The sequence below is a fragment of the Salvelinus fontinalis genome, chromosome 26 (genome assembly GCF_029448725.1).
Source record: "Salvelinus fontinalis isolate EN_2023a chromosome 26, ASM2944872v1, whole genome shotgun sequence".
Lineage (NCBI taxonomy): Eukaryota > Metazoa > Chordata > Actinopteri > Salmoniformes > Salmonidae > Salvelinus > Salvelinus fontinalis.
Window position 1 is genome coordinate 19,350,667 of NC_074690.1, and position 23,516 is coordinate 19,374,182.

Sequence of the window (23,516 nt, forward strand, 5' to 3'; positions counted from 1 at the left end):
TTCTCTGCTCCTGGAGGCTCCCCTCAAAAACAAAATTGCTCACGAAAAGTTGTGGAAACTGTAAAATACTATAGTAGGATTTACACAGGTTCCTAATAAAAAAGAAATAGAAGTAAAAAAACAACAACTAAAGTGACATAAATCTAAATGCAAATCGTCAAGCCATCCAAAAGGTTTTGCTCCATCTTCATTTTTGCACAGAACCATGCAAGGGACAGGGTTGGTTTCTCAGTTTGGTCGTTATCGTGTGCCAGTCGCCGTCTCCCAGCAAACTTCAAGACATGCCATTATTACTCAGAACTGATGCCAAAATCACACTCAGTTACATTTACCACATGAAATTGTGTTATGATACCTTATTCTATCTATACAGTCAAAAAGGAATCTGAGGTACTGTATGTAGGCTCTACTGTAGGTGTGGTTGCAGAGGAAGTGAGGGTGATCAGTTACACCTACTTGTTTAACCTACAGGTATTTACAGTACTTAAAGTCAAAATATTAGTTATCCCATTGATGACAAAAAATGGAGAGCGAAATCATAGCTGAAGATAGTATTTAATGACCAGACGTTCGTTCTCCTCTTTTTGGTACAACTGTCACCTGCAAAAGAAATAACAACACATACAGAGAACATACCATCACTGAATGCCAGCCATTAAAATTGGTTTATTCCGCTACTACAAATGCATTCTGTGGCAGTGTACACATAACAATGGTATACATTACTTAGTTTTCATCCTATTTTATCTAGTCTAAACACAATCAGATGCCAGCTTTGCCTGTTCTTTTAGATAGAAGTAAGAATGATTGTATTCAGATTATTTTCCTCACCAGATATTATCAGCATATTGATATGAATTTCCCTCTCTCTTTGAAAAATTGTGGCATTTTTGGCAAGGACTATTTTCAGAAAACGAGGACTCTATTTTGCTGTAACAGCTATTGGAATGATGTTTGGGCAGTTAACGTTTAGAAAAACCCTGGGGCATGTCATAAAGAAATATGATGTCTACAACTGAAATTCTCTATCATAATGTGAAATACAGAGAGCAATACCCTCTCTATACATTACTTTTCTATTTATATTTCTGTAATGTCCTGAAAGTTGCGCCTCGCTGCATCTGCCCCTTCGTTATTACATTTGTCCCATTTGTTATGTGACATCCACAATGAGGTCATATTCACGGGACACCCACTCTTGCTGCTTCTAAACCCCATGGGGCAAAACGGACATCTGTCAGTAAATGAGGTATGGCTCTAATCTCTTTCTCTCTCGCTCTCTCTCTCTTTCTTTGCTTCCTCTCTACCAGCTGAAGTAACTCTACTCTCTGGAGAGGACATTCAAGCACCTGTGATGTCTGTTTACTGGTGCTATACTAAGTATCATGCACTAAATGCAATCTGAAGAGGGACAAGGGGGTTCCCCCATCTTTTGACCAAATTTTCCTACCATCAAAATGGTTGTTGGAACAAAAATATAGTAAAACATATAATTGGGTATGGAGCTTTTGTTTTTGGTGATGACAGATGAAGGAGTTAAATCTCAAACATATGAAGAGGTTAACGCTGGTATGCCTGGAACAGGTGAGAGCACAATCGAGTAACCCTCCAATCAACTCAAAGGTGTAAAAGCTGATTTTAAAGAGAGACTATAAGCAGTGGCGGACTTGCCAGGTGGACTGGTCCATTTGTAGCACAATGGGCCTGTCCAACTTCGTTTTTTGTGCAAAATGACAATTATCTGGCTATAATGGGGGCCTCAAGGGCCGTTGTGTTAGAAATGTCAGAGACGATTTCTGGTCCCAGTCCGCCCCTGACTATACAGTAATAGAGTGATATCCCTCAGTTGGAGTGGATGGTTAGTGTGTAGAGGGGCAGTGAAGAGTCATGCTTGATTAAGTCCCTTTCACAGCAAGCTGAACATGTTATTAAACCAAGAGCTCTCTCTCTGGACAGCCTGACCATTAGTGGATGCTTACCGGTACAGACTTGGTCGACTGTTTGGTGGACGACAGACTACAACATGTCTAACTGACTTTCTGATAAGGTTTGTTCTCCTTACTAAAGTCATATCGTAATGCTGTGTTTTCTTGATTGATAATGTTCACTTGTTATTTTTTAAATGGGAGATCCATTACCCTTTTGAAGGAGGTCAAGGTAATAAGTAATTTGGACACCTTGTGGTACTGTGAACTAATTTACTGTCTCTAGCCATCCAAGTAGCTAAGTACTTTAGTACTTTCAGGATTTTTCTTTTATAGAGATTTTTCTTCACGCCAATTTCAGACAGGGAATGCATTTGTTATATTGTAACACATTACTGCAACTCTCTAGATTTTCAACTCTAGAAATCCTAGGTCCCCCCCAAAAATAAATGGAAGTAACAACAACAAAAGTAACATAAATCTAAATGCAAATCGTCAAGCCATCCAAAAGGTTTTGCTCCATCGTCATTTTTGCACAGAACCATGCAAGGGACAGGGTTGGTTTTTCTCAGTTCGGTCGGTATTGTGTGCCGGTCACCGTTTCACAGCAGACTTCAAGCCATGCCATTATCTGAATACCTGTGGAAGCTCTGATTTGTACACTCTTAGAAAAAAAGGTGCTATCTAGAACCTAAAAGGGTTCTTCGGCTGTCCCCATAGAAGAACCCTTTGATAAACCCTTTTTGGCTCCAGGTAGAACCCTTTTGGATTTTATGTAGAACCCTTTCCACAGAGGGTTCTACATGGAACCCAAAAGGGTTCTACCTGGGAGCAAAAAGGGTTATCCAATGGGGACAGCTGTAGAACCCTTTTGAAACCCTTTTTTGTAAGAGTATATTGAAAAGGTAGACTACATTTCATGGTTTTGTGTGAGTATGAGTGCGCAGCATCGAGCTGGAAGTGAACTCTCTCCCTCAAACACATTCTCTCTTTTTTTCTCTCTCTCACTCTCTCTCTTTCTGACCTATTCCGTTAGCATAAGTTTTTAAAAAAACATTTTCCAAACATTAAGAGATATTGTGTAATGGAGGCAATGTTATGCATTACATTAAGACAATTTCTATGAGTTTTTGAAGAGGAATGTATCTGAAAAAGGAATGCAATGCTTGTATTCAGTGTTAACATCGTAAAAAACTTGCTCTGAAATTAGTAATTAAATAACCCTCTACTATTTGTACATTCAGGCACTGAAAAATCACATGTCAATATGTAACTAAAAAAGATAGTCGCTCTCAGCTTTCCCTTGGTAAGAACAAGGAAACGGAAACTTCGAAATTGGCATTCGTGTACATTTTCCTACTCAGTAGTAATGTCATGTGCATTCCCCTTGCTCTCCTTTTGTGTGACCCCCCCCCCACCTTAAGTGCGATTCAACAATGAACTGACGTCAGAGCTTTCAGAGGCCCTCTTACACCATCACCTTGGCTTACAGGGAAAAACCATGACACCTGTCTTGTAAAAGGGAAGTCCACCAGTTTGAAGTGTCTCTCCGTGTGGACAAAGGTGTCATCTAACCTCCTCAGACCCCGTAGACTGATCTGACCAGGCCAGGCAAGTCCAGGCAGACCCTACACGGACGGACAACCCCTATACCCCCCCACCCCCACTCCTCACTGGGTTAAGGACGCTCCGGTGTGATAGCCAGCTCTCACCCCAGCAACCCTGAACTCAGTCAGTTTAACTATACAAGGGCTTTTACAAAAAAAGCTAACTTGAACAGCCATACAATGGCTAAAACATAAACCATATCTCTACTTGTCTCGGTTTAAGTCGTTTAGGTTGTTGTTTAGTGGATGTGTCAAAGTTTTTAATGGTTTGCATTGGAGCAGTTTCTATTTCAGTCCCACGCTGGAAGTTCAGTCATAATGGTGTTGGTTTTTGGATGTGACGTAGAGGGGGGCTTAGGGGGGTTAGGGGAATGTTATGGGTCGTCATCGGGGGTAGTGCGGTTTAGGGTCGTTTTGGGCGATTCCGAGGGCGGGGGCTAGCCGCTGTCAGAGGAGGTGTGCGGTGCCGTTGAGGGCGAGCGACGCCGGCGGGCTGTGGAGGTCCAGGAACGCTCGGAACGTTCGGAACGTTCCGAGCGCTCTGAGCCCAGTGAGGTGGGCCGGAAGCGGTGCAGGAAGCCGTCCAGGAATTCCTGCTGCTGCTGGTTTATGGCTTGGGAGATGAGGCAGGGCAGAGCCTGTAGGCTGCCCGTCACCGAGTCCAGCTTTTCCTCCAGCATGCCGATCCGCTTGTCCAGTTCCTCGCTACGCTCCTGCAGTTCCGACACCAGGTCATACATCACGTTCTGGGTCTGCAGGAGGAGGAGGAGAGAGACGAGGTGATGGATCTATTATGGTATATGCTAAATGTATTTATTGTGTATATGAAATGTAGTCGTTTGACACTTGCCATAAATTGCTCTCAAAGCATATGCATGTCAATTCTGTATGGTATCATTATCACTATATGGTGCATATTAGACTGGTAGCTTTGAACTCACATCAGTTGCAAATGACCCCTTAAGAGGTAATAATAATGAACAAGGTAATAAATAAATAAATCATGCTAGAGTAAACAACTAACTGGAATCAGAATCTATGGATGTCAATATGAGAGTTGACAGGAAAGAGAACTATCTGGGTTAGAATGGGTAGCAACTAGGGAAAAAACTATTTGGTAGGGATCTTTTCTTATCAATATCACCACAGCTTTTGAACAGTCAATAAATTAAACTGTATTTTTTGTTTTTTATACTGGGAGGTGATTATGCAACATTATTATACAGCATAACACAGCAATACAAGTAAAGTAATACACAGTAATACACAAAAATGACAAATGGCAACATAAATAATGTAGTTATGATTATTTATTTAATATTAGCAGCAGATTTTCCAGAGGGAAGCGAAAAACCATAAACCCATTTAAGCCAATATGGATATGATAAAAATTATGTTGGATGCTAACCGCCGATAAACTCCACAGAAGAAGAGGCTGGGGTGACAATGCCGGTAGCTACCTAGGGACAACGGTAGACAGTGTCTTTCACCCCCCCCACCCCCGACTGTCGGCACTGTTTCCGCAGTTCTGTTAATGACAGTGAAGGCAGGTGTTCTGGCAAGCGTTAGAGAAGGACACTGGGTGCTAGCTAGCTAGTTAGCTAGCCAATTAGGACTCCGGTAGTCAGCAGGCGGGATGGGTAGCTAGCTAACACACCGGTAGACCGTGTACTTCGCCCCCGCCTGTTGCCCCACTGTGTGCTAGCTAGTTAGCTAGCTAGGGGGACTCTGTTACACAGCAGGTGGGGGGTGGGGGCAACACCGGTAGCTAGCTAGTTAGGACACCGGTAGACAGTGTGCTTCGCCCCCGAAAAACTCAGATAATAGTTTTGTTTCCCTTTTCTTTTGACCCACATTTTAAATCGGATAGACAATCAAGGGAAATCCAGAATATCAAAAGTGTCACACACGGGGGAGATGTTCCTGCAGATGCTCACATGCTCACAACGCCCTGAATTGCGAGCCGTATTAACACACTATTGTCAAGACGTGCGCAGTAATACACACACCACTGTCCCTGGCCATTGCCACTCAACGATGCTCTTTTAAGAGCCACCTAACACTGTGCGTGCGTGGCCCGGGACCTTCAGATCCCATGGCGGTGACGTTAACGCTTATTCTACGAACCCTGTCATGAACACATTATCTTAACACTATTTAAATGGACAGTCTGGGGATGACAGGAAGCTTTTGTTGTTGTTCATTCAGTCAGTACTGATTGAACATTTATTTGTCTTGCTTGGTTAAAAAAATAATCTAAAACAGTTGATGTGTTGAAAACAGTCACATAGCTAACCAAGTTAACAAGCATGGCATTTTCTTTGGACTGCCCAAAGGTCATGCAAGCAAGCAATTACAGTATGTTAGTGTTGTTTAACTTGGCTGCACCGCACCCCCATGGCTACTTTTTATATGGATGGCGACTTCAGGTTTTTGGGAATACATTGAAAAGTAACTTGACACTGTGTTAGTCAGTCTGCGCAAATTTGGATTATAATGACAATAAGAAAATTGCATTGACAGAGGAGGGAGTGTACTGAATAAAGGCATAAAGTAAGGGCTGTAACGTTAGCTAGCTGAGCAAGCCAGGTTGACTGGTGTATGGAGTAACGTTAGCTAACGTTAACATTAGATGAGCAATAACGTAAACTCACCCCATTCCGTACAAATGTGCGTGACTGTGACATTCAAACGCGGCTACAAAGAAAACTAATGGGACTGTAGCGACTGTGTTGACTTCAAAATCGGGGGTGTGAACTAGGTTTCTATTCAAGCGTTGATCGACATGGTAATGGCTCTATAGTATTGGAGAAAAGTTGAAAAAACTGACCCTCCATTACATCTTGACATGTCATTGACTTGTCGTAACGTACAGCAGGCATAAAGCAACTATTTCTGTCTTACAATCTCTCTCCACCAGGTGTAGCACTTCTCTCATCGTTTAAAAACAAGAAATGAACAGTGACAGGGGTATGGGGGATACCTAGTAATTTTTTTCATCATCATTGAATGCGATCATCATTCTCAAAGCCGCTGTTTACTTCTAAGATCACTTTCGCACCGCCCTAAAAACCCGATTCAAGTTCGACACAAACCTTCAAATAGGTATATGGTGACACATTATATAAACTCTTTATAGTGTTTTATTTACATTTTAGAGGCGATAAGGTGATAAGCCAGTTGGACAGATCGAGTGAAAAAAGCAATTTCCACACACGACATCTGTCCTCACTATCACGCATTAGTTTAGCTTCCCCACCTGCCATTTTTAAAAAGACCAGACGGGGCTCATTGCCTCCTTGAATTATGCAGAAACGGGCAGTGTTTAGGTCATGTAACTCATTTTGTTGGAAAGGGGAGAAATTGTGCTTTACAATGGTATTGACATTACAGTTGATCTGGAAGTATTACGTTTTTGGGGCGCTAAAATAAGGGCAATTGTACGGACCAAGGCGATGTACGAGTTTACGTTATTCATTGCATGTATTATACATTAGCAGCATGGCAGTTTCCCAAAGTTTAGTGTTGACTATGAACTTTACTAAGCTAGCTAGCTGTGCTTTGTGGAAGAATGTGGGAGATATTGTTGTGCCGGTGCTTCGCTAACTGTCCAAACAGCTAAAGTTACAGCCTTGTTGGCTTGTAGCTAGCTAACTAACGTTACTGGCTATTGGTAGTTGGCTAGCTAACTGGCAATGGCAGCTATCTAAATTGTGCTTATTTGTTTGTGCTGTGATTGCATGCAAGTGCCAAGGCCAACAGTTTGCACAGATGGCTTAAGCCATGTGAAAAACTTTCGATAGAAAAATATAGCTAGCTAGCTTCCTTTCCTTGTAGCTTGCCTCATCCGAATGGTGTTAGCTAGCTGCTAGCGCTGTTGCTGCGCAACCTAAGTGCTTTGGCCCTATTTTAGAACTGACATTTGGCTGAAAAGATGTTAGCATAGTCAGAAATGCTAGAAAAGAGTAGAAACATCGTTGGTTGTTAATGGACATAAATGAGAATGTGAGAGTGATAAATTATACATTTAATATAAACTGTTTACCCTACAAACTTGTTTTGTCCAAATGCTGGAAAGTCTAATGGTCACTTTATGGACGCTGTCGTTCGGGGCAAGAAATTGTCTTTTAAAAATATGGTATGTGGTTCTCGTGCGGCTCATGACAAGAGTTGTGTTGTGTCCCTCCAGTCAAATTGATATGTGAATGTTCATCGACTTCGATGTCATATTGGCATAGATATTATGGTAGGGAGATTTGAATTTAACATTGGGCTTCAACCAATGCATATACTGTTAGGAGCTGTCGCCACCACAATAATACAGTTTGTGTTTTGGCAGTGTTCTACCTCCTTATATTCCACCGGTCATAATAGCAGGACAATTCAGGATCAAGGATGTCTTGTCAGGATGTTGACTAATACCACAGGACTCTAGCCCCTCAATTAAGTTAAGAGAATGCATTTCTCTGAGCTAATTGGTCATTTTTCATCATCTGTCATTAGCTGTCATTAGCTGAGTCATAAACTGAGGGGATAATCTACTAACGAACATAAAAGAGTTTAGGTGTTATTTACATGGCTATCCAATGCTCTATTCCCTAAGCCAAGACAGGCTGCTTTGACTGCAGGTGAAGAGAGACCGGTGGGGGTCTGGCAGTGCAAACACACATTAAAGCACCAGCTTCTGAACATTTTAAAATAGAAACCTGGAGTGCAAATGCCACACACATCAATGCTGCGGCCGACGTCCAGCTGCGAACCTTTGAAAAACCCTGCCGCATGGCCTTTATAAGCCAGGGCAGTGGCCTGGATCTGGGTCTTCTTACCTTAGCCAGGTCCACTAGCGTGTTGGCCTGATCATTGAGTTTCCTCTGCTCCATCTTCACACTGCGCAGTCTGGGCAGAGGCAGGGGGGGTGAAGAGGGTAGAGAGTGGGGATAGGGGGCAGAGGCAGGGGAGGTAGAGTTGTGATAGGGAGCAGAGGCAGGGGGGGTGGAGAGGGTAGAGAGTGGGGATAGGGGCAGAGGCAGGGGAGGTAGAGAGGGGAGAGAGTGGGGATAGGGGGCAGAGGCAGGGGAGGTAGAGAGGGGAGAGAGTTGGGATAGGAGGCAGAGGCAGGGGGTGGAGAGGGGAGAGAGTGGGGATAGGAGGCAGAGGCAGGGGAGGTGGGGAGGGGAGAGAGTGGGGATAGGGAGCAGAGGCAGGGGGGGTGAAGAGGGTAGAGAGTGGGGATAGGGGGCAGAGGCAGGGGGGGGTGGAGAGGGGAGAGAGTGTAGAGAGTGGGGATAGGAGGCAGAGGCAGGGGGTGGAGAGGGGAGAGAGTGGGGAGAGGGAGCAGAGGCAGGGGGGGTGAAGAGGGTAGAGAGTGGGGATAGAGGCAGGGGAGGTAGAGAGGGGAGAGAGTGTAGAGAGTGGGGATAGGGGGCAGAGGCAGGGGGGGTGGAGAGGGGAGAGAGTGGGGATAGGGAGCAGAGGCAGGGGGGGTGGAGAGGGGAGAGAGTGTAGAGAGTGAGGATAGGGGGCAGAGGCAGGGGGGGTGAAGAAGGTAGAGAGTGGGGATAGGAGGTGGAGAGGGTAGAGAGTGGGGATAGGGGGCAGAGGCGGGGGGGTGGAGAGGATAGAGGGTTGGGATAGGGGGCAGAGGAGGTAGCGAGTGCGGATAGGGGGCAGAGGCAGGGGGGTGGTAGGTGGGTGGAGGGGGGGAAGAGCAACACATGTTTTTCAGAAGAACTCTCTCTGGTAGGATATTGAGGAGAGAGAGCAGCCTGCATGCATATACAAGCATTCCCAATCCTGATCATCGCCAAACCAATACATGCAAAAACGCAAAAAAAATCTATGAGTCAAATAAAAGTCCAAACAAAATACACCCCCCCCCCAATAAAAAATACAATAAATGTAAATATTATCAAAAATAGAGCCTTTCATAAAGGTGACATGCCTTTATGTGTGCTCCCAGCTGTCACACCCTTACAGCTAGCTCAGTGGCAGGCTGTCAGGGAAACGTCAGTCATTGGGTGAGCTTGCAGTGACTTGAGAGTGACGTGCACTTATGGTGTGGAGGGTGTATGTGAGGGAAGTGCCATACCCTGTGAATGTGTCTTACAGTATCTATACCAGTGGCACTTTTCTATGACAATGGCTGATAAAACACTGAAAAAAAGTGATTACTTTAAATGACTGATTTATGATATTTATGTACTGTACTACACTTCCTAAACACCGCATCTGCATTCTTGATCTGGTCGCCTTTGGAAAAGTGATTACTTATATCGGATTAGGTAAATAAAGGTTCAAGATTTTTTTTATCACTTTCAATGAATATTTAAATACCTTGGGAGGATATTTGTGCATTGGTTTAAAGTAATGACGTCAGTGATGACATCACACCAGTCAATCAAATGGGTCAGAGCAGCTCACAGATCATTGCACCTGTACATAGCCCATCTGTAAATAGCCCATCCAACTACCTCATCCCCATACTGTATTTATTTATTTATTTTGCTCCTTTGCACCCCAGTATCTCTACTTGCACATTCATCTTCTGCACATCTATCACTCCAGTGTTTAATTGCTATATCGTAATTACCTCGCCACTATGGCCTATTTTATCTCCCTTATCTTACCTCATTTGCACACACTGTATATTTACTTTTTTTCTCTACTGTATTATTGACTGTATGTTTGTTTATTCCATGTCTAACTCTGTGTTGTTGTATGTGTCGAACTGCTTTGCTTTATCTTGTAAATGAGAACTTGTTCTCAACTAGCCTACCTGGTTAAATAAAGGTGAAATAAAAATGGATCGACATCCTGGTGACTTGAGGCAGGCAGAAAGTTCCCCAAAGTGCTAATTCTGAGGCAAGGGCATTCATCGATGTGCAAATGAGGAGATCACAGCAAAGGCTCTGTTTTCAGCTTCATCTAACTAAAGAGGCTACCAGCAAGGCCCGTTCTTTCCTATCTAGCGTCTGTGAAGGAAAGGCATCTGAGTTGGGTACAAAAATGACTCTAAAGCTGGTTTCCAGGGTACTTTCTGCTAGGGTGAGTTAAGATACTAGGCCACTGCAGTTGTGTTCTTTATTGTGAGTGTCTGATATGTCTTGAGTGTTTATGGCAATAAAAAAAAAATCCTCAAAACAAAAACAGACTTTTCAAACCCTTGAGATAAGTGTTAACCACAAAGTCAGGAGCAAGGATGGGTCTGCCAATGCAGGTTAATATAGCCTACATATTGTATCTATATTAATCATGGTAACATCATAGATGGCGACTTCATTGATGAATGGACTCCGGCCAAGCCAACAAGCCCCAACAAGCTCATACTGCCAGATGCCTCTGACTTTCTTCAGACACCCCACTACCATGTCATCATCAGTGGTAATGTTGATGCTTTTTGTCATTCCATTCAAAGGATGGGGGTAAATGGAACATTAAAATAAAACCAAAACAACCGGCATCCAGCATTTTGAAGGTTCATGCATGTCAAAACGCAGACATGGAGAGAGAGAATGTAGAGGAAACAGGAGGAACATAGAAGACTTACTTCTGAGCTCTGCAGTGATAGAGCAAAACAAAGACAGAACACAGTACAAAGTTTTAAACCCCACAACATCCACGAAACAAGTGAACCATTACACTTCTCACTGTAAGCACAGGGTAAGGGTTGAGGAGGGGAAGGGCAGGGGGAGGAGGACCATTACATTACAGGGTGTGTGTGTGTGTACATAGCATTTGTTAGGTGCGGTATCCAGTGTGTGTGTGTGTTCGTGTTTTAGTACACAACTAAATAACACATCTAGCTAACCGAACACACAGAATATTGTCACAGGAAATGGTTGAGAGTAGGAAAGGAAGGACATTATAACAAAGACCACCAGTGACGCCGCTGACTAAGAGTGCTGTTAATTAAGAAAACACAAGAGTGGAGGCTGCTGAGGGGAGTACGGCTCATAATAATGTCTGGAATAGAGTCAATGGAATGGTATCAAACACATCAATCACATGGTTTCCATGCGGTTGATACCATTCCATTGACTCCATTCCAGCCGTTATTATGAGCTGTCCTCCCCTCAGCAGCCTCCACTGATGCACATCTACACAAAAATACAGTTAGCAGTGCAACTAAAACCACTACTACTGTTACTAGCTCTACAACAAAGAGCAATAAAGACAATAACATGTATTTAACAACTTAACAACAGGTGGTAAAAACAACTGTATGTGTCCACGTAGGCTTCAGACATGCTTACGATGGAGTCATGATCTTTGGGAAACAACACTTACTGATGGATAGCCTGTAGAAACTTGCGCTGGTGTTTCCGCACCTTGGCATGATCGATCTTCTTGACCAATTTAGTGTGTTTGTAGATGAGCCATGTTTCCCTGAGTACATTGGCAGCTGTGTTCTTTACCTGCCGACCAATGAGGAAACGCATGTGAACCCTCGGGCAAAAGCAGGGTGTCCCGAACAACTGCCTGTTCATAACATAATAGTCTATGTGGATTTACTTTTAGGGAATTGAGAAAGGTAAACTGAATTGAGAAAGGTAAACTGAATTGAGAAAGGTAAACTGAATTGGGAAAGGTAAACTTAATTGAGAAAGGTAAACTGAATTGAGAAAGGTAAACTGAATTGGGAAAGGTAAACTTAATTGGGAAAGGTAAACTGAATTGAGAAAGGTAAACTGAATTGAGAAAGGTAAACTGAATTGGGAAAGGTAAACTTAATTGAGAAAGGTAAACTGAATTGAGAAAGGTAAACTGAATTGGGAAAGGTAAACTTAATTGGGAAAGGTAAACTGAATTGAGAAAGGTAAACTTGTAGGGAATTGAGAATGGTAAACCAATGAAAAAAAACTTCTTACCAGGGACATAAATTTGTTTTACCCTGTTCCATTAGAAACTATAAACGACAGTTATTGTATTATTGTAATATAACCTCCCGTATAGTAAGGGATGTGACATTTACAGTAGTGCTCAGTGGTGGAAGATCAAAGATGCCACTAGAATGAGAGCGTGAGTGACTCACTCGTTTGCAGAGTTGTGTGTCCATCATGAAGTTGTGGACATGCTTCTCAGCCTTGGTCAACTCCAACTTCCTGGCTACCACGGCGACCACCAGCGCAGTGCAGCCAGCTCCCTATTGGTCAGAAACATAGTCAGGCCCAGAAATGAAATAATGTGAAGGGTGACTGTTGAGTTATTGTATTAATAGTGAGGTGACTGCTTGGAGGGAAACATTTCAAGATGTTGAACTGCTCTAGAATAAAGTAACAAGTTGAAGAAATACATAATGTCAGATTAAAAACATGGCTGTTTCGTGGGAATAATATGTCTGTTAGTCATGCAATACTGCATGAAACACACACAAAAAATATGAATTTCCAATGACAAGTAACATACCATGATCCCTGTAAGCAGACATACGCCTTTCCCACAGTACGTGTTAGGTACCATGTCTCCGTAGCCAATCGAGAGGAAGGTAATAGAGATCAGCCACATGGCTCCCAGGAAGTTACTGGTCACTTCCTGTGTGTCATGATACCTAAAGTAAGGAAGAGAGAAACAGAGGAAGATACCCATCAGTGACACCCAATACTGTAAAGGAAACCTGAGCATGCTGGAGAGGTCGTGAACTAACAGAGGTGGTTGAAGAAGCAAGAAATGACATGTGCATAGTGTTTCACCTTTCGTCATGCCTGCACTACACATCTAAAAAGCACCCAATCCATGTTGGAAACAAAATGGTGAAACGTTATGAAGTTGTGCCGTCACATTCCAATATACTGTAGCTGTTCAGTCAATGCTCTGTGGTAAATTAAGATACACATTCAATCATTCAATGAGTAGCCAAATTAAAATGATATGGAAGGGAAAACAAAATTGATTTCAATAATCCTTTTAAAGAATCTAATTAAATGCTGATGGCGGTTTGAGAATTCTCCACAGCAAAACACTGAACATTTACTGTATGTATCAGTGTCTATAAAACAACTTGAGACGATGGATGATATCAATTGAGAAGCATTTAAAAATAGACATGAATCCAGGCATACATCTGCTACTCATTAGCATAGAAATTAAAATATTATGGAAGATGATTGGAATAAAGAAAGTGACATACATTAAGTTATGCAGCTATGCATTTAAGCGTTATGAGAACCGCAGGCAATTGATCTTTTAAGTTTGAGTCTTACAGGATTTGAATCCAAACTAACCACTTTCATCAGCACTCATCCCCAACAAATTCTAAATCACCCAAATCATTTGCTCTACAAGAGAGGAAAATATATTTGACCATCGACATCATTTTGTTTAAAGAAAGGAGAGTGTCAATTCTCATTTCTTACAACACAATGGGGGAAAAACTACTTTGGATCTGTAAGTTTGAACTGCCCCAACAAAGGTTTGGTTATGAACATCATCCCTTCAAAATGTGTCACTTCATTTCATCATTCTGTTTGCTGAAAATGGCAGAAAACCATGCGATAGCTAATGCCCCTTAAAACACACCGTCTAAACGGGACCCTTGGGACGTCCCAACTGAAGTTGACATTTAAAACGGTTAACGTAAGGGTTAAGGTTAGGGTTAGGTAAGGGTTATGGTTAAGGTTAGGGTTTAGGGTAGGGACATCCCAAGGATCCATGATAGCACTAACCCTAAAACCACAGCAGATAGATAAAAAACACCACCTCAAATGTCAACATTGATGATGACATTACCATCCCCTTTGCATTGTGGGATAAAGTCCCAAAATTAACCCATCCAGCCCAACCCTACCTTTCTTTACATACTACATCCCTGATTGGCTAAGGTGCTGTCTAGGAGGAGTCATAATACTGAGGCTCATTGTTCACCTGGTTACTAACAGCTCTCAAAAGTACACAGGATGACTGTTAAGGATAAAGAGGATGACATTTCTGCTCCCAGAGATTGTCTTCCAAAGGGATCTCCTAATAACTTGATTATCCAGCAGTGACCCAGCATGTGGAATTAAAATGGCCGGAACAATTTAATCTAATCAATGCAGAAATACAGTTTGTAACACCTGGGGCAGATAAACCAAGTTTGGAACTCTTGAAAATTCTTGAAAATCTCCTCCTAGACAGTTCACTTTCATTAAGGAACTAACCATGCATTCAGCAGTTGTTGCTGAACTCTGATCTCCTTAAAAGAAAACTCCATTCAAAAACTATCTTTTGGTATTTCTATCATTAGTCCACTGATGATACAGTCGCAAAATGTTTTGCATGTCAACAGTCAAGTTTTCAAGGTGCTGGACTTTCAAGAAGCTCAACATACAGTGTGTCACCAGACATATCATTAGTTTGTACCTTTATTTAACTAGGCAAGTCAGTTAAGAACAAATTCTTATTTTCAATGACAGTCTAGGAACAGTGGGTTAACTGCCTTGTTCAGAACAACACATTTTTACCTTGTCAGCTCAGGGCTTCGATCTTGCAACCTTTCAGTTACAAGTCCAACGCTCTAACCATTAGGCTCCCTGCCGCCCCAATCACGACGATCCAAAATGCATTATATGATGATGTGACCGGTGACACTTTGCTTCCTGAAATTCCAGCATCTTGAAAACATGACTGTTGACATGCAGAACATTTTGGGACTGTATCAACAGTGGACTAATGATAGAAATACAGAAAGATGGTTTTTGAGTGGATTTTTCCTTTACGTCAACTCTGCTTTCATGCTCAATGTCAGGAAAAACCACATGATCCTTTTTTCCTCAGAGTCAATAGTGTGGGTTCAAGCGACTGTATGGCATGCAGAAAAGCACGTCGATACAATACCATGCAGGCATTAAAAAGATGTTTGCATCCTGCATGCTGAAAAGCCAGTATATTGAGAGCAAAGAGAGGAACGACAAAGTGAAAACCATCATGACAAATATCACAATATTGTCAAGTGCATGGGGGTTGAATATTTATATAGCCAGTCTCTTATCTGTACGCTGGAAACCAGTAAAAACGCATTAAGAAGCTCAATGTTTTTGACTTCCCTGTCTCTTTCACCTGGATTGTTAGGGCTGGATTCAATCCGTATCGTGGAAGTATGGCGGAAAATTAGTGTTAAAATGTAAATGTGTTTACCATGAATGCAGTCTCCACGAGGGAGGGAACATTGCCTTTACATTTCAATCGAGCTATAATGTGACACTTCTGCGATACGCATTGAATCCAGCACCGTTAGCCTTCAATAGCATTCTCTCTGACAAGGCTTAGAGCAAGGGGGACAACACTATAGTGACTAATTCGCTAATTTTAGACAATCTGTGACTAAAACAGGCAAATACATGAGTCATTCCAGATCACTAACTCTGTGACAGAACCTGGTGGAAGTCGTGTCTGTCAACATATTACACTGCTTCTTATTTTATCCCCTGATTCATGTGATTCATGTGATTCATGTGAACTTAAGTTGTAAAGAAAGAGGTGAAATATGTCCTGAAAGTTATTTGCTTCTACAGTGGTGTTAATTGCTTATTGTATCGTGATGAGTTCCACTCAATCACTGGCTTCATCAGGGTTGGGTAAATATCTGGTTTACACACTGGGACTGTCTCAAATTGCATGGATGCTCTTGACGGCACCAATTACGCCTTTGTAGGAGGAGTACTTTAAGTGCCGTAGTGTCCAAATTATTCTAGGCTGGTGCAAGCGATTAGAGCACGACAATGCTAGAGGTTTGTTTTCCATTTCCGCAATGGTGTAACATTTTTGTTTTTAGATGGGTACAAAACTGTAGATAGGTTTTCCCCCAAATCATTGAATCTTGAAGAGGACTCAGACAAATGTCCATAGACTACAGTGATATGGGCACTAGAAGCTACGGATGCGGAGCCAGTCGATGGCATTTTGAAGCTCTCAATATACTGTGTAGAGTGTTGGCATAGCATGGACAAGAGCTGGCACCACTTTCGACCTAGTGTGAGACCAGAGGTCTGAAATAAATTGTCTCCCACCCTTGCAAAACATCCCATAGAAGTAGGCTTTGTGTTGTAGACATGTCATTGTTTGTAAGATCGCTCCCTCAAAAAACTCTGTGTTCCCTTACTTTGTCAGCAACTCTATTTGCAAGTACGCACAGATGAAAGCACTAGACCTGAATGACTCCTTCCAGAAAGGGCTTTAATGTGTGTTAGACTACAGGAATACCACTTGATTCACAGTGTTGAAAACAACCTAACCGGTGACACATTGCAATATATCTACTGCGTCAGCCAACACAAGAGAGACCATTGAAGAATGTCAACATCATAAACAAGTCACTGTTCTGGGTGGTATTGAAGTACACAACTCACCCCTGTATGTCCCGTGTGGCTCAGTTGATAGAGCATGTTGCTTGCAAAGCCAAGGTTGTGGGTTTGATTCCCATGGAGGACCAGCACAAGAAAAAAGTATGAAAATATATGCACGCACTACTGTAAGTCACTCTGGATAAAAGCATCTGCTAAATGACTAAAATTCACGGGAATTGGTTCAAATGGATGCAGTGATGCTTTTTCCTCTTCATTAAACCCTGGCCATCCCTTCATGTCATCTGGTATTTTAACCGTGGCCATCCCTTCATGTCATCTGGTATTTTAACCCTGGCCATCCCTTCATGTCCTCTGCTATTTTAACCCTGGCCATCCCTTCATGTCATTTGGTATTTTAACCCTGGCCATCCCTTCATGTTATCTGGTATTTTAACCCTGGCCATCCCTTCATGTCATCTGGTATTTTAACCCTGGCCATCCCTTCATGTCATCTGGTATTTTAACCCTGGCCATCTGTTCATGTCATTTGGTATTTTAACCCTGGCCATCTCTTCATGTCATCTGGTATTTTAACTCTGGCCATCTCTTCATGTCATCTGGTATTTTAACCCTGGCCATCCCTTCATGTCATCTGGTATTTTAACCCTGGCCATCTGTTCATGTCATTTGGTATTTTAACCCTGGCCATCTCTTCATGTCATCTGATATTTTAACCCTGGCCATCTCTTCATGTCATCTGGTCTTTTAACCCTGGCCATCTCTTCATGTCATCTGTTTTTTTAACCCTAGCCATCTCTTCATGTCATCTGGTATTTTAACCCTGGCCATCCCTTCATGTCATCTGGTCTTTTAACCCTGGCCATCTCTTCATGTTAACTGGTGTTTTAACCCTGGCCATCTTACCCAGAATTCTTTATCTCCGTCTCTCACCGTATGTGGATGAGCTCATGCAAGAAACAGATGGTTTGTCCCAAGGACATACAGCGGCAATGCCTGACTATGTGTCTTCTAAGCCAGGGTTTCCCAAACTCGGTCATGGGGCCCCCCTGGGTACATGTTTTGTTTTTTTGCCCTAGCACTACACAGATTTGAATACCCTGGTCTATGCTGTATATTATAGGTTGAAGCTAGAGCTTTAGATTTTGGGAAGGACCGAGCTTGGGAAACCCTGATCTAAGCTATTTGAGGAATGAAATCAAAATGACATGAGTATTCTGAATCTTCCAAACCCTGTTGTCAGTTGTGGTACTAAAAAGTAACATAGAAACATTTGCCAAAAACATTGGTTGGAAAGAATTGTTAGAGATCTCAATAACTGTTAGCTATAAAGACAACATTATACAGGAGTAGACAATACTGCCAAATCAATTATTCTTTGTTCCTTCTATGGCATGCTGCATGCAAGTCTGATTAAACCTGAAATTGAGAAAAACTGGTTTAACCAGTTATTGAGAACGCAATACTGTATATTGAGCAGCAAGCAGTATTTTCATTAGTATTACCCTGAGCAGGCAAATTGTTGGACAGGCTAATTTGCTCCTAACATAAGCCACTGCAGTGGAAAGAACATTAAAAGGGGACTTTTATATGCCTTAGCTTGTCCGTGTACTAACAACAGTCTTCTCTACAGGAATTCATCATATCAAGCAAACTCATCGTAGCACATTAAAATAATTTTAAGTAGTCTCCTTGATTTAAATGAGAATTTGAGCAGTGGCAGAGATTATTTTGGGACAAATTTGTTGAAATGTAAGAGGGGAGGGTGTCAGAGGCGGTAAACATACAAATAGGATTAAACTCAACTGGGGATGACCTAATTAAAAAAACTGCAGGCCTAATTGTGCTCGCATCATCCAGCCAAAATGCAAAGCAAGCACTCCAAATGGATTCTAGCAAACATGTCGAGTCAAGATGAAAGTCTATCTTTTCATTATCATTTACTGAACAAAATGGTAATAAAATGTATTTGAAACTAAGTCTCACAATATGACGCAAGCGATACATGCCGTAGCACAGCCAACGCAACAAAAAATAGCAAAAGTAAAATGATCAGATGGCAGAAGACATAACAACACAGAACTTCCCTACAGGATATCTCCTTCAAACAGCCATTGTGGACTTAAGACCAAAGCTAAAACTCTTTCGTATAGCCTTATAGCCAGCCTCAAAAGCTTTCTTTGATGAACGTCAACATCATCGTGTTCCGGAACTTTGTTAGGTCATGCTTGTCCATTGTCAATAATAACTCCTGCATGGAATATCAACAGGCATGAAGAACAGAGTGTGGAGGTATACTCCAATGGTACACAAAATACAACTCAAACTCTGCTTGAAGGTCTACCTGGACTATCTGTCACACAACATTCCGTGTGTACAGTTAGTGTGTGTACAGATCATTCTATATCACAACATAATGAGAAAGATTATTTTGCAAGTTTATGAATGTCTAGGCAATTCATTCCTTCATATAATCCTTCTGAGGAATTTCAAGGTTTTACACACAACTCTCAAGTCACGATATGGCCTGCAGTTCATTAACAGCCAAATCCCAACCTGAGAAAAGCCCACAGAACATGACCTTTCACACGGACACTAATGTGGGATTTACACAAAACTTTGATTTGTGGTGAAAGTTGAAGTGCACAAGTATCTCTGGTTAGGATTCCGCTCTACATGGAGCTGTGTACTGTGTCTTCCGGGCAAGTGACAACACACACATGATATCGGTCTGTAACCGGCCAGTAACTTAGCCCTGTTAATCTGTGGTGAGGGAAAGTCTCTTAACTTTCCAAAGCTTGTTAAATGGCCAGAGGTCCCCAGGAAGACCGGGGTGAGAAACGACTGTCTCATGTAACCTCGGAGAAAAAAAGTGTTTAGTTTCAGAGCGAGAGAGAGAGTTAGAGAGAGGAGATAGGACCGGAGGGGGGACAGGCAAGGCATGCAAGTGTATCTGAGTTCTGACTGGTTTAGGGCTGCTGGTTTATGAATAAGGAAAGATAAATACGTGGGGGAGGGGATGAGGAAAAACTGCAAGCATGCCACGTTAGATGGGTACAGTAGTAGGAAATCTGCAAAGGATCATGATGCCAAAGAGGAAGAGTTTGATAAGAACGCCAAGAGACTGAGGGTCTTAAATAAAGTAGGGGAGCTCTGGAGCTGTATCAAGGGGGGCAGAGACCCGCATTGCTTCCCTCTACTGTACCATCACGGTTTCTGCCAACTCCGCCACTCAGCCAACCACCCCTCCTGTCCCCTCCACCCACCATGTGTCTTTCATTCGGCAGACTATTCCAGACAGACTCCGTGCTCGTCCAATCTCACACCGTTCTGCCCTTTGGCTCAGGAGCGTGGTCAATGTAACAGTGCATCAGCAGATTCATTTCCAAACTCACGCACAGCACTTTGGAAAACAAGCGCCTCTTTTTTTGAGTGGGTTGGAGTGATGGGATCGAGAGCAGTAAACATGAAGACTCCCATGCTGTTTCATTGTTTACCACGGGTGAGAACTCAATCCATGTTATGAAACTTCAAACTGGAGCCACTGCATTTGCCTTGAAGAAACAAACTCCTCATGACTCAATTTTGGAAACTGTGCTAGAACAGATAGCAACACCCTCACTATTCATCATCCTAGCTGAAGAGCTTTTCGTGAAACACTTCCGGGTTAATGGGGTTATTATAATATGGTTAAATGTTAGAAATTTGGTTTAAAAAAAATCTAAATCGAGCTTAAGTCCACATTAACGACTTTGTACCAGACAAATGGCTTGATATTTGTTTTCTCCTCAAATAAGCACGGATGTTTTGTATGAATATGTATCTCAGATTAAATTCCTTTGCCACGTCTTGAGCAAACTGAATCAGCTGGCAGAAGTGACAAAAGCCTGTAGAATACCTAACGATTACGACATCATTCAATCAATTATTCGAGGGGAGACACATAATGGAATGGTAATGTGCGAGAACACAAAGGACTAAAAAGCTTTTGTTCCTCAGCAAATCTTGGAAGTAGATGCTGAAAAGAGTGGGCACCATATGGATCTATAACAATTACATAAGGAAGAGGAATGAAAAAAGACAATTGCCCTCAGGCTTGCTGGTGAAGGTGACTTGAAGGAGCTGCTCCATTTTAGCACAATCTCCCTCCTCCTCCTCCTCCTCCTCCTCCTCCTCCTCCTTTTTGCTACCACAAAACAGTTTAGAAAGAGACGCTTGGTTCAAAGTGCTGCTCAAATCATAGGTTTCGCCTATGCTCATAGCCACTGAATGTATTTTTCTTTGTTGACATATTTTTGGGGTTTTGAGTATGGGTGCCACATTAATGCCAACTAAGGGGGGAATACCTAGTCCCCCTTTGCCTTACTCTGTTTGGAAAGGATAGCAGTTTTTTGGGGGGGGCTGCCCCTCGCCCAATCCCACCCCCATCCCTCACCCACTCAGGGCAGCAGTGGCGCCAGCTCGGTGCAAAATGATAGGTTTTCCACGGCTAGAGAGCGAGGACTCACATGGTATCCCTATGGAGCAGCATAGTGGGGAAATAGAAAGTACAACATAACATTATAGACACTCACACACACACACTCACACTCACTCACACACAAGACACACAAACACTTACCCAAACACACGGAAACATGTTATTTTCAAATTGAAACCATAACTGGACTGCCTTATATTGCATGCACTGCTGCGGACTAGTTTGGCACGGAGCGTGTGGTGGGCATATCATCTATCCTGACCCCATTAGCCACTCGAGATATTTCATGGTGTTGACTCCAGCCGCATGTTGCGTCCAAGTACCATAGACATCCGACTGTAGAGCTTGGTTACATTTCCCTGTGGTTCTATGGTTTTCCTTTGTAATGTTGAAAGATTACCAGACAGATACAACACCATCAACAATGTCATCCATACGTTCTATTCATGCTTTTCACAGTATTTGGCAACACCTGTATCTTTCATGGTTAAATCTAAGACAGGAAAAAAACAGTGTGTCCATCCTTGTGACGGTATCTCTTTAAGGCTTTATGCAAGTACCTTCAGCAATACACTATTCATTCCTGTAGACTTGATGAACAGAGTGTTCTTTTGAATGTGTGCCAACAAACTATTTGGTGAAGTTGGATTCGAGTTGCACCTCACGCTACATCTTTTCCATTTCATGTGGAGGTGGAGCCAAAGGTCAAACACTGTTTTCTCTGCTGGTCCTTACGTGGCTCCAGGGTGCAGGGGGAAGTGGTTAGTGAGCGGTTAAGAGAGCAAGGAAGTATGGGATGGAAAGGGAGGAAATAAAAAGCAAGCAAAACGTAGGAGAGCAACTCACCGTCTGACTGACTGAAAGATTGGCAGCGAGCGTTCCTGTTGACTGATTTGACTGTTTGACTTACAGCCCTTTTGTCATAACGAAGTATTACAGGAGCTGACGTCAACCCATCCCACCTCCCTCAGCCCCTACACACCAAAGAAGACAACTTAACATCAAAGTAATGATAAACTTCTAATTGGTCTGAAAAAGCGTGCTGTTCCCTGCCTCCTCCCTTTACTCTGAGATCTGTGAGAATCCCCACCGCCCCCTTGAGAAAAAGCCTGATGTGAACGGGGATCCTTGGGGCTGCTCAGCATTACCAAAACAAACCATTCAGCAAACAAACAATTAGACACTCATGAATTATGGAAAAGTTGCTAAAATAGCGTTAAAACAAGGAGTAGGGACTCGTGGAGTGATCGCTGAGCTAATGAAACCCTCTTTTTTTTTGTTACCCAGGCATTGGTGTGTGTGGGGGTACGACACATCAATACATTACTTTGGGCTAGTGAGCATGAACAGAACACGACAACACAACTGGACACAGAGAACAGAAAGCGGGAAGGAGTGAGAGGGAGAGAAGAGGGCAGGAGAGAGACAGAAGTGGGGGAGGGAGGGAGAAAGAGAAAGGGGGGTACGGAGGGGGAGAGAGAGAGTAGTGAGGGAGAGAGAGAGAAGTGGGGGAGGGAGAGAGAGAGAGAGAAAGGGGGTACGGAGGGGGAAAGAGAGAAGTGGGGGAGGGAGAGAGAAAGGAGGGAGAGAGAGAGAGAGAGAGAAAGGGGGGTACGGAGGGGGAAAGAGAGAGAAGTGGGGGAGAGAGGTGTGAGAGAAGTGGGAGAGAGAGAGGTGAGAGAGAGAGAAGGGGGGAAGGAGGGAGAGAGAGAGAAGGGGGGAAGGAGGGAGAGAGAGAGAAGGGGGAAGGAGGGAGAGAGAGAAAAGGGGGAAGGAGGGAGAGAGAGAGAGAAAAGTGGGGGAGGGAGAGAGAGAGAAGGAGGGAGAGAGAGAATGAGGGAGAGAGAGAGAAGGAGGGAGAGAGAGAGAAGGGGGAAGGATGGAGAGAGAGAGAAGCAGGGAGAGAGAGAAGGGGGAAGGAGGGAGAGCGAGAAGGGGGAAGGAAGGAGAGAAAGAGAAGGGGGAAGGAGGGAGAGAGAGAGAAGGGGGAAGGAGGGAGAGAGAGAGAAGGGGGGAAGGAGGAAGAGAGAGAGAAGGGGGGAAGGAGGGAGAGAGAGAGAAGGGGGGAAGGAGGGAGAGAGAGAGAGAAGGGGGGAAGGAGGGAGAGAGAGAGAAGGGGGGAAGGAGGGAGAGAGAGAGAAGGGGGGAAGGAGGGAGAGAGAGAGAGAAGGGGGGAAGGAGGGAGAGAGAGAGAGAAGGGGGGAAGGAGGGAGAGAGAGAGAAGGGG

At 43.1% G+C, this 23,516-nt stretch overlaps 1 protein-coding gene across 4 annotated transcripts in view; it reads right to left on the reverse strand.

The window, feature by feature from the left end:
• Positions 1 to 536: 536 nt before the first annotated feature.
• The window catches only part of LOC129823845 (small conductance calcium-activated potassium channel protein 2-like), a 49,366-nt gene continuing 26,386 nt past the window's right edge, over positions 537 to 23,516 (reverse strand). The window contains exons 1-6 of one of the 4 annotated variants that reach the window (XM_055882880.1): positions 21,318 to 23,301; positions 12,938 to 13,079; positions 12,564 to 12,674; positions 11,819 to 11,946; positions 8,359 to 8,428; positions 537 to 4,284 (exon numbers count right to left, since the gene is read on the reverse strand). In XM_055882880.1, the coding sequence (XP_055738855.1) occupies positions 3,970 to 4,284; positions 8,359 to 8,428; positions 11,819 to 11,946; positions 12,564 to 12,674; positions 12,938 to 13,079; positions 21,318 to 21,370 (819 nt within the window). In that variant the 5' untranslated portion in view covers positions 21,371 to 23,301 and the 3' untranslated portion in view covers positions 537 to 3,969. Of the gene's footprint in view, positions 4,285 to 8,358; positions 8,429 to 11,818; positions 11,947 to 12,563; positions 12,675 to 12,937; positions 13,080 to 16,854; positions 20,962 to 21,317; positions 23,302 to 23,516 lie in introns of those variants that run through there. The other 3 variants (XM_055882882.1, XM_055882881.1, XM_055882879.1) reach the window with 3 other exon arrangements.